General features: G+C 40.3%; 1 protein-coding gene across 4 annotated transcripts in view; it reads left to right on the top strand.

Moving 5' to 3' along the window:
- Window positions 1-357: 357 nt before the first annotated feature.
- C1H16orf95 (chromosome 1 C16orf95 homolog) overlaps window positions 358-16695 on the top strand; it is a 37608-nt gene continuing 21270 nt past the window's right edge. For 2 of the 4 annotated variants that reach the window (XM_072636260.1, XM_072636262.1), the window contains exons 1-6: window positions 358-810; window positions 3925-3973; window positions 4798-4849; window positions 7839-7991; window positions 10712-10858; window positions 12280-12313. In XM_072636260.1, coding sequence (XP_072492361.1) covers window positions 783-810; window positions 3925-3973; window positions 4798-4849; window positions 7839-7991; window positions 10712-10858; window positions 12280-12313 — 463 coding nt within the window. In that variant the 5' untranslated portion in view covers window positions 358-782. The remainder of the gene's footprint in view (window positions 811-3924; window positions 3974-4797; window positions 4850-7838; window positions 7992-10711; window positions 10859-12279; window positions 12314-16695) is intronic. The other 2 variants (XM_072636261.1, XM_072636263.1) reach the window with 2 other exon arrangements.

The following is a 16695-nucleotide window of genomic DNA, read 5'->3' as shown; positions in this document are numbered from 1 at the left end:
ATGCACTGCCTGGTACTGCTACTTATCTTTTCATAGTGCTTGTGACTCATCTGACCAAACAGACCACGAGCTGCTTAACTCATGTATTACGTTCCATGTGTCCCCAGCACTAGATAGATATTTTCTTTTTGACTAATTGATGGAAAATTCTGGAGGGATTTTGTGATCCAACCAAAAACTATTACAGAAGAAAGACCATTAAACACTGGAGAAAGTCACCAAGGAAAGTTCTGGATTTTACTTACTACATGACTGAAAGGTTTTAGGCACAGCCTGCTTGGAGGCAGGGGACTAGATGAAATGACCTCTGGGCATTCTTTCCTACTCTATATTTCAAGGATTCTAAGGTTCTATGAGAATACAAATTCTTAGAGTGTAGGGAATGTGTCTTCCCTGTATGATGTAAAGGGCCATGAGGCCTTGGATCAGGTGGGGCCTCACAGCCTTCTCATACCTGATAACGTATTGGTGACTGTGAAAGAGCCTGGAGTGATGCTCTTGAAAGGCCTGTGGGAAAAGGACGTTTGGCATATCTGTTCCTTCTTTTAAAGTGTTGGTGCACTGGTAATAATGGTACTTGGTGATAAAAATAATGGTGATGGTGAGATGATGACTCATGATGACATGTTACCCAACAGATTCTTAGGAAGAGAAGGAACTCAGGAGACTGAGAAGTAGACAAATCTTACGTGGACTCACGACAGAGGAGACCTGAGAAAGGAATGTTCGAACTTGCTAGGCTTGACCAAAGCAGAAGATCTTAGGGTGAAGAAGAGGCAAAGATGAAACCAGTGCTATTAAAACGTAAGGGTATGTTCTCCAGACCAGTAGACATGGACGTAATCTGATCAGAGATTTTGTTTGAAGAGGGCTTGCCCTGAGGTTGTCCAACTTGAAAGACAAAGTATCCTTTTGTTGGAGGGATGGGGGATACTGATATGCCCTCTTCAATCTTACATTTCCCATTGGGAGGCCAACATTATATTCTCAAAGTAGGATCCCTCAGACCACCATGGGAAAGACTGCATGTTCACTCAGAGTCAAAACTGGAGGGACCTTAGAGATGATCTGGTCTAATTTCTTAATTTTATAGATAAGGATTGATCAGACTTGACCAGGGCCACACAGCTAACTTAGTGGTCAAGCTGGGTATAGAACCTAAGTCTCCTGCTCTCTGGTCCACTATACTCTGCTGCTTCCCATTTCTCCTTGCTCTTTGAAGTCTGTGGCTTGGCAGCCCAGGTTTCTCAGGAGCTCTAACTCCCCATTGAAGCAAGCCAGCTCGGCTTCACCTCTAACTCTAACTCAACTAACATCCCCAGGTCCTTCCTTCCTTCTATCCCTAAGACACATACAGAGGTAGAAAGAGGATGGTCTCATAGTCAATTAACCAATGGAACAGGTAGTCTGTAGATGTCTAGTGGCCAGCCAAGGTGGCAGGAGGAGGACATTAAGGAAATATCAGATGTCTGGGAGGATTTCAATTAGGAAAAAAAAGACCAAATATGGTAATAGTAATGTTAAGTCTACAGTGGAAGATTTAAACATGGGAGATTTTCTTTGACTCTTTATGCTTAAGAGGTCTTACTTCCTAGTGTTGCTATTGCTACATATAGAGACTAATAGATTTATAGAGTGGGAGAACTTTAGACAGCCCATCATTCAACCTCATTTGAGAAAACCACTCCAGAGTTGTGGACTAAGTAGAATAGGATGGTGGCTGCTTAGCTAAGCTTGTTTGTTTCCTTTGGAACACTGAGAACAGTAAGTACAGGGCATTATGACTGAGAAAACTGAACTCCAAAGGCCACCAAGTCCTTTGGGAATCTGGAGCCATTTCCAAACAAAGTCAGAGGGCAACAGCGAGAGAAGATTGTTGCATCTAACCTTCCCATGGGACTGGTGAAGCTGAGCTGACTTGCTTCAATGGGGGCTAACTCAAGCTATGCTTTACATCAAATGCTAAGATGGTGTATTCCCTACTGAAACTGATATACCCTAATTTTGCCCAACTCAATTACATGTTGTTGTTCACTCATTTCAGTTGTGTCCAACACTTCATGATCCCACTTAAAGTTTTTTTGGCAAAGGTGCTGCAGTAGTTTGCCATTTATTTCTCCAGTTCATTTTACAGATGAGGAAATTGAGATAAACAGAAGTTAAGTGACTTCCCAAGGGTCACACAGCTAGTAAATATCTGAGGCTGGATTTGAACTCAGGTCCTCCTGACTCCAGGCTTGGCGCTCTATCCACTATGGCACCACCTAGCTGCCTCAGCCATTAAAAAACCTTAATGTGTAGTTTTAGAGTAGAGATTCTCTAGTCTAATCCCTCATTTTATTGATGAGAGAATGGAAGACCAGAGGTTGTAGGCAAATATCAAAGTGGAACATTTCTAAGTATTCCAAGGAAAATATCTTCATATAGCACTAAGATTGGGCATATTTAGGTATGGTTGGGCAGACTTAGAACTGCCCAGTAGAGTTTGGGCAAATCATAGTTTGCCTTCTGAACATTATCTTCGGCATTTAAAATCATAATGAAAACCTTAATATAATGAGATAATAAATGGGGAAAAAAAACTTTAGCCAAGAATTATGTTGTTTGAACTGGAAATTTGTCAAACTGTTGTTGGCGCACATTAAAAAGAAAGGTAGAAGGTCAGAGGTAGGGCTTCTGTGTGTGTGTGTGGGGGCAAAATTCTTAATTTTTTTTTCAAAGCATGGAAAAATAAGATTTCAAACTTGGGAAAATATTTGGGATTGCCTAAAACTATGTATTTGGAGATCTGGCTAAACCAATGGGAACACCTTGAGTTTACTTAGAATATTTGGAAGTATCCTCATTTCTTAGAGTTGTCTAATAACCAAAATTGTTAAAGTAAAGGGGGAAATGATAAAGAGAGAAATAGAGGCAGAAAGATTATGGTAAAGTGGAAGGAATACTAGATTTGGAATAGACAACCTAGATTCAAATCCTGGTGTCACCACTTACTACTTAAATGAATTTGTACCTCAGTTTCCTCATCTTTAAAAAGAGACTAGATGAATTCTAAAGTTCCTCTTAGCTGTAGATCTATCATTGTAAAGTCAGAGTTCTTAATCTTGTTTGTGTCGTGGACCCCTATGGTGGTCTAGAGAAACTTACGAACTCTTTTGAAGGATCTTGTGCTTAAATGCATAACATGTTAAATGACTAAAATAAAACAAGAGGATTTTATTAAGATAAATAATAAATAAACAATAAAACAAAATATAGATATTTTATTAGAATAAATAATAAAATAAAATACAGAGGATTTTATTAAAATCAATTTATAAGAAAGGATTTTATTGAGATAATATAAAGTACAATAAAAGGATTTTTATTAAGATTAATAAATAAATTATAATAAAATAAAATGCAGATGATTTTATTAAAATAAATAGAAATAATAAAATGAAATACAGAGATTACATTAAAATCAATAATAAAATGAAATACAAAGGATTTTGCTAAAATAAATAATAAAATAGGATTGTATTAAAATGAATCATAAAATAAGATAGAGGATTTTTAAATTCATAAAATAAAGTGCAGAGTATTACAAAGAAAACCAATTCAATTGAAATGCAGTGATCAAAATATTAAAAATAAAACAAGTTTATTGACCACAAGTTAAGAATTCTTGTTCTAAAAAGAAAGAGAAAAAGATTCATACCATTGATACTAATATAAACGTAACCTGTTATTGTCTTTATGGGGTTTGTATGATTTCAACTACCCAGTGGTGATTATTTATTTTCAAATTCCTACAAACTTTCCCAAAAGTCACGATTTCATTCCTTGTGAATGAAATGCTTGTTCCATAACCCTTTATTCTCACCTCCTATGGAATTGCAAGAGGGAGTGAGACCATGTTCTACCTTTGTTTTTCTTTTCCAGAGTACAGAAACCTAAACTGGAATCAGGAGACCAACAGGTCCATCATTTGGTATGTGGATTTTCTTTTGTCCACATTCATAAGGGGTGTGTGTGTGTGTGTATGTGTGTGTGTATGTGTGTGTGTGTGTGTGTGTGTGTGTGTGTGAATGGGCACCTAAACAGGAGTTTAGGATATGAAGTCATAAAATTTAAAGCTTGAAAAGGTCTGAAAAGATCGTGTAGTTAATTAAATAGCTTCATTTTATATGAGGAAACTGAGGCCCAGAGAGATCCAGTCACATGCACATGCATAGGTAGTAACTAAGGAGGAGGACTGGCATTGGAATTCAGTTCCATTGAGTTTAACCCTAACACCTGTTTCTCTTTGGAAAATCAAACAACTTTTTCTCTAGCCAGGAGTTCTTAACCTGGGGTCTGTGATGGATAAAAAAAACAAACAAACCATTTTTTTGATGCCTGTATTTCAATATTATTGGTTTCCTTTGTAATCCTATGTATTTCATTTGTTTAAAAACTTTATTCTGAGGAGTTCATAGTTTTCATCAGACTGCCAAAGGGGTTCATGATACAAAATAGGTTAAGAATCCCTGCCCCAAATGGTCATGCTCATATACTGTATTCACGTCTGGATCTCACACACACACTTGCCCTCATACAGGCACATGCCTGCACATGGGCACCACACCTAACCTTTGAGCTCCTCTTTCACCCCCTGGATTCAGAAAGGGGTCCTACCGTGTCCCACTTGTGCAGTATGCTATGGCTTCCTTGGTGAGCCTCATAAAGCCTATTGTCTTAGCTTCCTCCATTCAGTATCCCTTGGCCTGTGAGAAACTTTACATGTTCTAAGGACTTCCTTTTCTTCTTATCTAGGAAAACGGAACCTCCATACTTGAAGTCAGACGTGAAATTCGTAGATTTTAAGGTGAGGGAGAAAAAGGAAAAGGGATTGAATTGTCTCAATGCTGATTCTGTCTTCCATCAGGGAATTTGGGGCCTTTAAGGAAAAAAAATGTCCAAACCATTTCTGTATTCCTTCAGTATCTCTCCACCAACTCCGTCCCTACTTCTTCTATTCTCATTTCTCCCCATCAGTTTTTATCGAGAATCACAGACTCTGAATTGGAAGGAGCCTCAGAGATGATCTAACCTAACCCAAGCCTGAAAAAGAATTCTTTTTTTCTATAAAGAGCTTTGCCCAATAAAACCAATTCTGAGAAAGAATGGATAAGCCATTCACCTATTAGGATCAATGACTGATAATAGCTAGGGCTTAGGGTTTTGCAGGGGAGGAAAGGTGTAAAACTTTCAGCTGAAGGAAGAGGAATGAATGGGTCCCCAAATCGCTTATTCAACCTTTATTCTGTGAGGGGTGTCACTAGACACTGAGAGGGAGACAGAAATGGGGGAGGTGCTACTGCCTTCAGTTAGTCAATTAACAAGCATGATAACCATCTAACAATTATGAGTCTCAGCCTTTGCTTCATTACCAAATGAATGCCCCAGGCTGTTCCATGGGAATTCCACAGGATCACAGATTTCATTGGAGCTGGAAAGAGGAACTTAGAGGTTAGCCAGCTCAACTCCTTCATTTTACAGATGAGGAAACTAAGGTGCAGAGAGGTTAAATGATTTATCCAAAGTTATATGCCTCATAAGGGTCATAGGTGGGATTTGAACTCAGAGCCAGGGAGTGTCATGCTGGCTCTGGAGAGGAGGAGAGATCTATCCACTCAGTTGTTGAATCTCGTCCATAATACTCCCACAACATTACTACATACATCCTCTTATCTTAGACACCCTTCCCTTCAGTGCAGACTCTCATTATGTTTTGCCTGAATTATTGCAGTAGCTTCTTAATTGGTCTTCCTGCCTTCTAAGTCTCCCCTCTCTAGTCTATCCTCCAAACAACAACTAAATTAATATTCTAAAACACAGAGCTGATCATGTTACTTCCTCCTTTCTGCCCTTCCTCCAAACATTCTATGACTCCCTAGCTTTTTTTTTTTTTTTTTAGCATCAAATACACATTTCTCAGTTTGGCATTTAAGACCTTCATCAGTCTGGCTCTCTTATACCTTTCTAGGTTGATGGCATAAGATTTCCATTTACACACTCCATTCTAGTCTAAATAACCTGCTAATTACTCCCCGTACAAGACAGTCCATCTTCTGTCTCCATTTGTACCAGTGGTCCACCATATCCGGAGTGTCTTTTCTTCCTCGCCACCTCCTGGAATCCTTAGCTTCTTTCAAAACACAACTCAGGCTCACTTTCCTACATGAGGCCTTTCCTGATTCAGTTATTAGTTACTATTTTGTGGTTAGCTTATTCTATTTCTTTGTATTTACTTATATGTGCATTGTATTTCCACAGTAAAATTTAAGCGACTGTAGGACTGTGATATTTTTCTTTTTCTTTCTCCAGCATCTGGCATGGTGACTTGTACACAGTAGGTGCTTAATAAATGTTTAGTTGAATTGAAGTTATTAATAAGTGACAAACATAAGTCTTTGGAGCTGATAGTTGTGTTCTTTCAATTACATTGAATCTTGAGGAATAAGTGGGACCTGAGTAGAAAAGGCATTCCAGGGAGGGGGAGGTTGTGTGTGACAGGCTCCAAGCACTTATCAAGTACCTCTTATATGCCAGGTATTATGTGACTTGCTGGGGAGACATCATTCTAACTAACTATGGGGACAAAAGATGCACCCTCCCATAAACACATATGTACATACGCAGGATATTCCAAATGAATCTTGTGTGCATGCAGATATGTACACATACATATATGTATATGCATGCACATACACATCACAAGACACTACACACATAATATACATACATATTTGCATATTATATGTGTATATAAAGTGTCTATGTACATATATGTAGAAATAAACAGGAGTGTGTATACACATACATGTATTTATGTATGTGTGTATAACAGATATAAGGTAACCATGGAAGGAAAGCATATGTGCTTTCATATAAAAATCAAGTTTAAACTGGTTGATGGCTATTAGAATAACCTTATCACATTATTTTTTAAAATGGTAAAACACTTGAGATGTTGAGAGGCAATTTTAAAAAAAAACAACCCTCATTTGTTAACAACTCTGGTGCTAATAGCTCTCCATGTTAAGAATCGATGATAGTTAAAAAGGAGTGGATAGACAACATGGAAATCATGATCCAGGAAAGCTGTCCTTTCTCTGAGAGATTTTTATACCACAAATTGCCTAAGTCTGTCATCATTATATCTGGCAGCAAAATTATCAGCAAGAATGAAATTGAAGACCTTGACAAACCTTACTTATAAAACAATATCCATCATTTGTGCTGTTGCTGATAGGAAATTTGTACACTGGGTTCATTTTCTTTTTGTACTAAACATTGATTTTTCTACTGATATTTAACTTTCAAAAGATTTTTTATGGGTATTTGAAGTCTTGGAACACTGGTATTTCAAGACTGCCAACCTGAAATATAATGCTGGGCATGAGGTGGAGGGTGGGGTGGGAAAGACCACCTGCAGAAAGTAGCATTGGAGCTGAGCCAGGGATTCTAAGAGGTGGAAGTGAGAAGGGAGTTTATGAGAAAGCATAGGATGGGTTTTGTTGGGACGGAGAGTAACCCAGTCTAACTGGAGACATTTCAGATTGGGAATATTGGAGATGAAGTTAGCTTGAAATATCAACTAGGGCTAACGTGTACCTGTCTTATCACGGGTTTGGTATATGTGGGTTCCAGTGCGACTCAGAACAGTATCCATCACTAGGGAGCCTATCTGTCTCTCCTGTGGTTGAGGTTAGTCTTATGGCCCATATTGGTTTGCTGTTCTAGCCAGCACTAGGATTCAAGTCCCACTTCTGATCCCATGTTCATATCTCTCTCTTTTCTTGGTTACACAGGATGCCTCAACCCATGATGATAGTTTTTGCCAAATGCCACCTTGTTGTCAGTGTTCCTCTCGATGGCTCAACTTTGGAGGCTACTTACCTGTGCCCAGGGATGAAGCAAACTTCCCTTACTGGGTCCCTCGGTCTCTGAGACCCCAGAAGCTGGTAAGTGACCAGGAAATGTGGTTGAAGTGATTGTGGGAATGAAAGGTGAGGCTATGAAAAGAATACAGGGTCTAGAGAATTTAGATTAAAAATTTCTGAATTTATAACCTATAACCTTGGGCAAATCATTTAACTTCCCTGGACCTTAGTTTCCTCATTTGGAGAGAGAGGGAGAGAGAGAGAGACAGAGAAAGAGAGAGAGAGAGAGAGAGAGAGAGAGAGAGAGACAGACAGACACAGAGAGAGAGAGAGAGAGAGACAGACAGACACAGAGAGAGAGACAGAGAGACAGAGAGAGACAGAGAGAGACGGAGACAGAGACAGAGACAGAGACAGAGAGAGACAGAGTTGGATCAGATGGCCTCAGAGGTTCTTTCTAGATCTAGAAATATGATTCTCAGTATGATTAATGTTCCTAAGCAGGAACACAGTATAGTGACGGCAACCAGGGTTGGTAGTCAGGGTTAGAGATGGGAAATTTTTATTGAACATCCATCTTTTTCACTAATGATTAGGTTCAGGTTTATAGAACATGTCACCTTGGGCTGCAAATTGAGCTCCTTTGCTCCAGAACACGTTGTTTTCTTCCCTCCTACTGTTTCTGGCGAGGGTAGAATAGTCTTGTGTTAAATTTCCTCCATTATTTCTGGATATACATACATACATATATATTTATACACACACATATGTGCTACATATACGTGTGCTATAATAGCACCCATGTGTGCATATACATATATGTGTATGACTGTTTATATGCGTACACACATATCATACATATATCTGAGTGCTATTGTAGCACAGACCAGTGCCATGCTATTATTCCAGACTGAACAAGTTTCTTCTTTTGGGTTTTCCACCTCTCTCTCTCACTCTCTCTTTCTCTCACTCTCTTTTTCTTTCTCTCTCTCTCTCTGTCTCTGTCTCTGTCTTTGTCTGTCTCTGTCTCTGTCTCTGTCTCTCTGAAGTTGTTGTATGCCTGTGGATTGGCTCTCACAGCCATGCTCCAAGAGCAGGGTAGGAGGTGGAGGTGGGGATGCTGAGTATGCCTTTAGGGGCTATAGGAATTAGCTTTTTCTGCCATTATTTCATTTAGGTAGTTTTTTAGGGGTGTCCTAGACCATAAGTTTGGCTGAAATTGCCTTATCTCTTGTGTGTAATTCTTATTTGGAGAAGTTTGAGAAGTCTGAAGGGATAGGAAGAAATGCCTAATTCTCCTTTTTGGTTAGGTGATCTGGAAGTCTGGATACTGAGCTTTTCTATGATAAAGGTTTGTTTCCAGTCTGAGGTTGTCTGGAATCTCCATAGCTGGGGCTAGGAGGAGAATGTGTGGAAAGTCCTGAGTGTCCCTTAGGGTCTATCCACGTACTGTGACTTTATATGTAGATCATGGACTTCAGCACATTGGTACAAGGCTTTAATGAAGTGCCTACTTACTCAAGGTGGGGAATTCATAAGGTCATAGCAGTTGTGGAGACAGCCTGGGATTCAGCAAGTTCTCCCTTTGACACTTTTACTAGCTTTGTAATCCTAAACAAATTGCTGAACCAGCACTGCCCCAAGCAAATCTCTAAGGCTATCTGCTGGAGTTATTGATCTGAATTGGCAATTCCCTTCATGGCTGAAGTGACAGGTGTGGGCTAAGCCAAAAATACATTTAAGGCCCTGTGCTAGGGTACCAGGGGGATGGTACCAAGATGAAAAATAGTGTCATGAGGATCCTGTCCCTCAAGGAGCCAGTTTACCTTCTGATAAGAGGGATGAAATATGCACATGTGTACGGATATCACAAGGCAGAATTTGATAGGGACAAAGAACGACTCCACTTGGAAGTCGTGAAGAAGAGGACACTTTCAACTGGAGGGATTAGGCTAGACTTCAAGGACAATGTGGCGCTTGAGCTGAGCCTTGAAGGGAAAGGATTTCAGTCAGGGGAGGTGAGAGGATGAGGGACTGCCTCCCTTTAAGAATATGCCAAGGTGAGGGACGGCGACAAGCTTAGGGAGCAGTTGACTGGTCCAGTTGGATTAGAATCACAGAACCAGTGAAAAGTAGTTCATCATTTTCTCTTACATTTGCAGAGAATTCTGTCATCTTCAAAAACTTCATATTCATGTTCTTATTCCAGACTTATAATTAAATGAAGGCGTATTCTAGATGTTTTATCAAGTCTGTTCCTATTCTAAATCTATGTTCTTGTTAATATCTTTGTCAGGCAGAGAAGTTTATCTTACAGATAAGGAAACAAAGAATTTTAGATGATATTAACACATGTAAAGTGATTTTGTCCAAGGTTTCATGGCTTCTAAAAGGGTGAGCTGGGACCTACTGACCACAAGTCCTGGGCTCTCCCTGTCATGCTATACACACTTCCTAATTTTAATTCCATTAGAAATTTCTTGAGAGATTAAGTTTTTCCTCAAGTAACAAATAGTTATTTTTTTTCTCTTTCTCTTACTCGTGTCCCTACTGGAAAAATAAAGAAAAACAAAATCGTTGTAACAAATACGCAGTCAAGTAAAAGACCCATGTTCAGTCCCTGGTGTTATTTCCCATCTGTGGGACTTTGAACAAATCATCCACAGAAAAATGGAAAGATTGGACTGGATGCTTGTCAGAGTTTTTTTTTCCCCTAGGACAGTCTATGTGTCTCTTCTGGCTTTCCTCTTCTTTTGTGTCGTAGATGATCCCTTTAAATGGTTTCTTTTTAACTCAAATAGATCCGGAGAACAGCCCGATTCTCTTTCCCAAGAAATTCCAGGTCCTGTGCCTGTTCCTGTCACAACTTTGGGGGTCAGCTTCCTGTCCCAAAAGAGCTTGCTGCATTCCCCTATTGGGTGCCTCGATCAATCAGGTTCCCTGGGCAGGTAAGAGACTTTGGTGTAACCTAATAGTTGCCTGGGGGAAAGGACAAATCAGAATGTTAAACCTGGAGCATGTATAGTAATGGAGAACACAGTGATCTGAGGAGAAAGTAGTTGCAGAATCTGGGAATTGGGCAGGCAGGGGAGGATAAAGCATCGAATTGGGCTTAATTCTCCGATAGATTGGACTAAGGGTTAGGAAATAGAACTTTGGAGGAGACAATCACCATGAAACATTTTTCATAGCTGATCTACTCATTGGAGAGCTTGGGGTAAACTTAATTGTTTCTCCCTTCTTTACCAAATAGTGTTTTCATATGAATGGAATGTCCTTAGAATAAAAATCAAGGCCAGTCCTAAAGAAGGAAAGACATAGCTAAAGGGGAGAGTCTGGAAAATGAGAAGGCTGGGGTGCTTTGGCTCTAACAATGCTTTATTTTATGCCCTAGGCAATTCAGGGGTAGGGAACCTGTGGCCTCAAGGCCACGTGGCCTTCTAGGTCCTTGGGTATAGCATCTAAATCCAAGTTTTATAAAATAAATCATTTTATGAAGGGGATTTTTGAAGACACTTTACTACCTGAGTGACCATGGGTACCTTTTCTCTGCCTCAGTTTCCTTATCTATTAAATGAAGAGGCTAGACTCGATGACTCTTAAGTTCCTTTCCATCTTTAAACCTATGATCCTATGTCTCATTGTGTGGTTGTGATAACAGTGTGATTCTCCTGCCCTCTTTAGCCCTCACCCCATACAAGAGCATGGGGCTCAGGGTCACCATCTCAGTTTGTGAGACTGTTTTTTATACTCCTAATTTTTCTTCTCTTTCAGCTTTAAGAGCTATCAGCCTTGTAACAGAGAGAGTCTGTAAGATAGAGTAATCTTCCAGAGGGAGTCCTCTCTCCCTGAACGTGTCTGGTTGGGTCAAAGTGCTTTTCTTTGTCAATGCCAGCTCATGGTTTCTCCTATGATGAGGAACAATAGGTTTCCTTCTACTTCAAAGATAAAAGCTAATTAAAATACAAAATCTCCCTCTTGCAGAAGTTGCTATTATATTCTCTTCTAATACCTCTTCACATTTCCTGAGGTTCTAAATTCCCAATGTGGAGGGATCATCCTTTCCTTCTGGATCTATTGCCTAATGTATGTACATTAAATCAAGTCTCAGTACAGTGAATAGAGCCCTGGATCTGGAGTCAGGAAGACCTGAGTTCAAATCCAGTCTTAGATACTTGACTAGCTGTGTGAGCCTGGACAAATCATTTAATAGCTGCCTCAGTTTCTTCAAATGTAAAATGGGCATCTACTTCCAGGACTGTTGGGAGCATCAAATTAGATTAAATTAAATAAGATAAAGTATTTAGCACAGTGTCTATGCACAGTAGGTACTATATAAATGATTTTCCTGTTCCTTTTCCTCTTTTAGGCAAATAACTCATCAGATTTCATGCGGACGGAAGGTAACTGGAACCTGCTTTCTTTCCTGCTCCCTCAACCGTTGACAGAAGCATGGAACTCAGCTTTCTGTGCATTTGCACAGGAATCCTCCCAGCTCCCTTATGTAATCATTATAATAGAAATAATAATCATCTTGATGATGATGAGTAGCAATGCTTTAAGCAATGCTTTAAAGTTTGCAAAGCACTTTGCAACTATTATTTCATTTGATCCTTACAACAGCCCTAGGAGGGAAGTGCTGTATCATCCCCAGTTTACAGGTGGGGACACTGAGGTAAACGGAGGTTAAGTGACTTGCCCAAGGTCACACATCTAGTAAGTGTCTAAGACCAGATTTGAACTCAGGACTTCCTGACTCTAGGTCTAATGTTCTATCCACTGCACCAATTAGAATGAACTCCCTCCTTATCTCTGCCTTTTGGAATCCTGAGCTCCTTTGGAGGCTTGGCTCAGTAGTCACCTACTATGGGAAGCTTTTCTAGATCCAACCATTTATTAATGGTTCCTCAGAATATGGTATATTTTCCTGTTTACCAATCTTTTTACATATTATATCTTTTTGTCAATGTAAGCTCCTTCAGGTGAGGGACAGTTTTTCATTTCTATGATAGTATTCCCAGGACTTAGCACTGTGCTCTGCACATAGCAGTTGTATGAGAAATACTTGAATTTAACTGAATGAGAAAGGGGTTGAGATTTTATTTCATTAATGTGAATCCTTTCCCTCATTCATCCATCCATTCATCCCTCCCTCCCTCCATCATTCCTTTATCCATCCATTCATTTATCCATCCATCCATCCATCCATCTACCCATCCATCCATTTGCCCATCCATTCAACAAACTTAGCGTTTGTTATATGTCTGACACTATGAATTTGGTGTTAAAGGGGATATAAAAGTCAATGATACTTGATCCCTGCTTTCAAGGAATTGGCAGTTTACTTCAGCTTAATGGGGAAAAATGTGGCCCCCAAATGGAGTCCTCTAGCTTGTTCTGCTCTTTTCTTATGCGCTACTTTTGGTTGCTTTAATTTTTCATAAATTTTGAACACACCCTTGGAGACCTTTCGGCAGTGGATATGTTTTCAATTTGGAAAGGATGGGGTGAAAACGAGTCCCAGCATGTGAAAATAGAGACAGATGGCACTTAGCTTCATTGTGGACGAATTATGCAAGTTGACCCAAGTTGACCGTATGCATGTAATCTGTGGTCAAGAATGGAGGCCCTTGAGGCTCACTCACACAGATGGGGTTCAATCTTGAAGCCTTTTCTAACAAATCTCTTTTAGTTCATGCCCCTTCTGCCTTTCCCCCCAGAGAACAACTCCTGACAGGGTCTCCACAGAAGAGAGAAAGTAAAGGGCCCTCAGCTTTCATGCTAACTCTTAGCACTCAGACTAATAAGACATTAAATACAGGGTATATTTTATTTAAGTTGACAGAGAAGGCATAGCATGGTACCTGAGCCTATAAATAGGCAAGAGAAATTGTCCTCTAGGGATTCCCAAGGGACCCCTACAGTTCACATGTACCAGCAAGGAGATATATCCATGTTGTTCCTCTTTAAGCCTTGGTGCCTTCTCTCCTGGAGGAGGGGAAGGAAGATTTGTAACATGAATATATAGATCTCTCTCCAAGGACCCAGCCTGTCCTGGCCCAATGCTCTATGGTTTATTGTTCCTCCCTTTCCTGTAGGTGGGTCTGATCTGCTGCTTTCTCTCTGGAGTGGTGTTTTTCCTTCCCTATTTCTCTGCTTCTGGTCTGTGTTTCTTTCCCCTGTTAAGTGTTCCTTCTTTTTCTGTGAGCCGTCTCTCTCCTTTTCTCCTTTTCAAGAACCAGCTCTAGGGCCACCTGTACTGGGGGAGCTTTCTTTGCAAGGTGGGGATAACACACTGTATCCTGGCTTCATCACAGGATTTTGTTTGTCCTTTGTTGCCGAAGAAAACCATGCCATCAGAGAAATGATGACATGACTTGTACTTGACTTTGTTCTGAGTGAGGGAGGGCTGTGCAGGTCACCAGCCTCACTTCTCCTCCAGAGCTGAATCCAGTGACCTGATATTCATCAAGATGATTGGAGATGACCCAGGATGCACTGGGAGACCTTGGGCCCTTTAGGCCAAGGTCTTTGCAAGTATTCACTTAGGATGAGGTAATGCTCATTCATTGAATAGGCCTGTTGAAGAAGTAGCCAGGGCATGGCCCCTTTAATGAGGTGAAGGAAGAAGAAAGACATCAAGCCGGGTGGGAAACAGCAACAGTTACAAAGAACTAATTTTGTCCAGGGAATTTCACACTTTGTTCAGGAGACGGTAGAGGTGAAAGGGCTTCCCTAACTCCTCTGGGTGTACTGTTCAGTCATTTGGCCCTGCCTGTCTCTTTGTGACCCCATGGACATACTAGCCATGGGGCTTGCTTGGCAAAGATACTGGAGTGTTTTCCCCTTTCATTCTCCAGTGGATGAAGGCACACAGAGGTGAAGTGACTTGCCCAGGGAAACATAGCTAATAATTGACTGAGACTGGTTTTGAACTCAGATCTTCCTGACTCCAGACTCAGTGCTCTATCCACTGAGCCACCTTGCTCAGTTAAACACAGCTTATAAGTAAGTGCAGAAATCTTGATAATTGAAGTCTTAAAGCATCTCGCTTGATGTAAGTATAGAACTTTAGACCACATCTTAAGCTGCTTCTAGGTAATAGAATTTTGTTTCTATTGTAACCTTTTTTAGCAGTGTTAAATGTGGAACCAGGGAGCCTGAGCTCAAGGCCCAGCTCGTTTGCTTACTAGTGGACTATTTTTGGCTTATCAATTTACCTCTTAGTTTCTTCATCTGTAAAATGGGTATAGTACCACCTGTATTACCTACTTAGAAGTGTTTTCCAAAGAAAAGCCCTTTGTAAACTAAAAAGCATTATAGAAATATGCTATTTTTCTCCCTCCCTCCCTTCCTTCCTTCCTTCTTTCCTTCCTTCCTTCCTTCTTTTCTTCCTTTTTATCTCTGTCTCTCTATTTATGTGTCTGTTTCTCCATCTACTATCTGTATTTCTCTGCTCATCTGTATCTATCTACCTTTCTGTCCTTCCATCTATCTCTCTCTGTCTATATTTGTCCATTTCTCTCTCTGTCTCTCTCTCTCTGTCTCTCTCTTCCCTCTCTCTTCTCCTTTCTGTCACTCTGTCTATCTCTGTCTTTCTCTTTGTCTCTTCTTCTGTGTCTCTCTGTTTCTGTCTCTCTGTCTCTCTGTCTCTCTCTCTCTCTGTCTTTCTGTCTGTCTGTCTCTCTCAGTCTCTGTCTTTCTGTCCCTCTGTCTCTGTCTGTCTGTCTTTGTCTGTCTCTCTCTGTCTCTCTCAGTCTCTTTCTGCCCCTCTGTCTCTGTCTGCCTGTCTCTTTCTCTGTGTCTCTCTCTCTGTCTGTCTTTTTCTCATCTCCCTGTGTTACCACAAACCTTGCTAGGCTTTAGCTTCTCTACGTGTAAAATTGTAAAAGGAAGGAACTGTATTATATAATCTCTAATAATAAGAAAATCTCCAAGATTCTTTTTAATTCATTTCAGTTCGGGAAGCAGACTGGCATTAGTGGGCACTTAACACATGTTTATTGATTGATTGGCTTATTAAATGTCTGTCATGTGTGCAGGCACTGCGTCCTAGGAGTCAGAGATATAAAGACAAGAAAGAAAGAAAGTAGGAAATAAGGAAAGGAAGGAAGAAAGGAAGGAAGGGAGGAAGAATGAAAGGAAGAAATATTACTAGTCTTCAAGAAGCTTCTTCCTCTCTAGGGGAGAGGGGAAGGGGATATGTAAGCCGATGATCCCTTCTATCCATTTATCATCTTGAGGATGGTAGCTGTGTCTTACTTACACTATAGGACCTTGTGCTTTAGGCCCTATGAAATTTTACAAAATAATTTCTATAGTGAAGTTGGGAGTATAAGGTTTATCAGTCTTATTTTAAAGATGGGGAAACTGAGGCCCAGAGGTTATTCAATTCAATTCAATCAATGAACATATTTGAAGTCCGTACTATGTTCAAGCCTTTATCCTGAGTGCTGGGGATACGGTGATGAAACTCTTTGCTGGGATCCAGGAAGAGGCAGTTGTTCCCTAGAGGCCAGAGTTGACCAGGAGTCAGGAAGGCCTGGGGTCACATGCCACTCACATATTTCCTAGCTGTGTGACCCTTGGCAAACTGATGAACTTCTCTGGAGGTAGGCTCCCTCATCATTAGAATGAAAGGGTTAAACTCAGTGGTCTTTTTGGTCCCATCCTTCTCTTAGCTTATGCTTCTTCAGGGAAGAGATAAAGCAATCAACATGAGCATGTCTTTAGACTTGGTTCAGGGGATGAGAGAAGCCAGTGTTTAGCCTGGTAGGGCTAATGA

The sequence above is a fragment of the Notamacropus eugenii genome, chromosome 1 (genome assembly GCF_028372415.1).
Source record: "Notamacropus eugenii isolate mMacEug1 chromosome 1, mMacEug1.pri_v2, whole genome shotgun sequence".
Lineage (NCBI taxonomy): Eukaryota > Metazoa > Chordata > Mammalia > Diprotodontia > Macropodidae > Notamacropus > Notamacropus eugenii.
The sequence above is the reverse complement of the archived record's forward strand: the minus strand, read 5'-3'. Positions and strand labels throughout refer to the sequence as shown.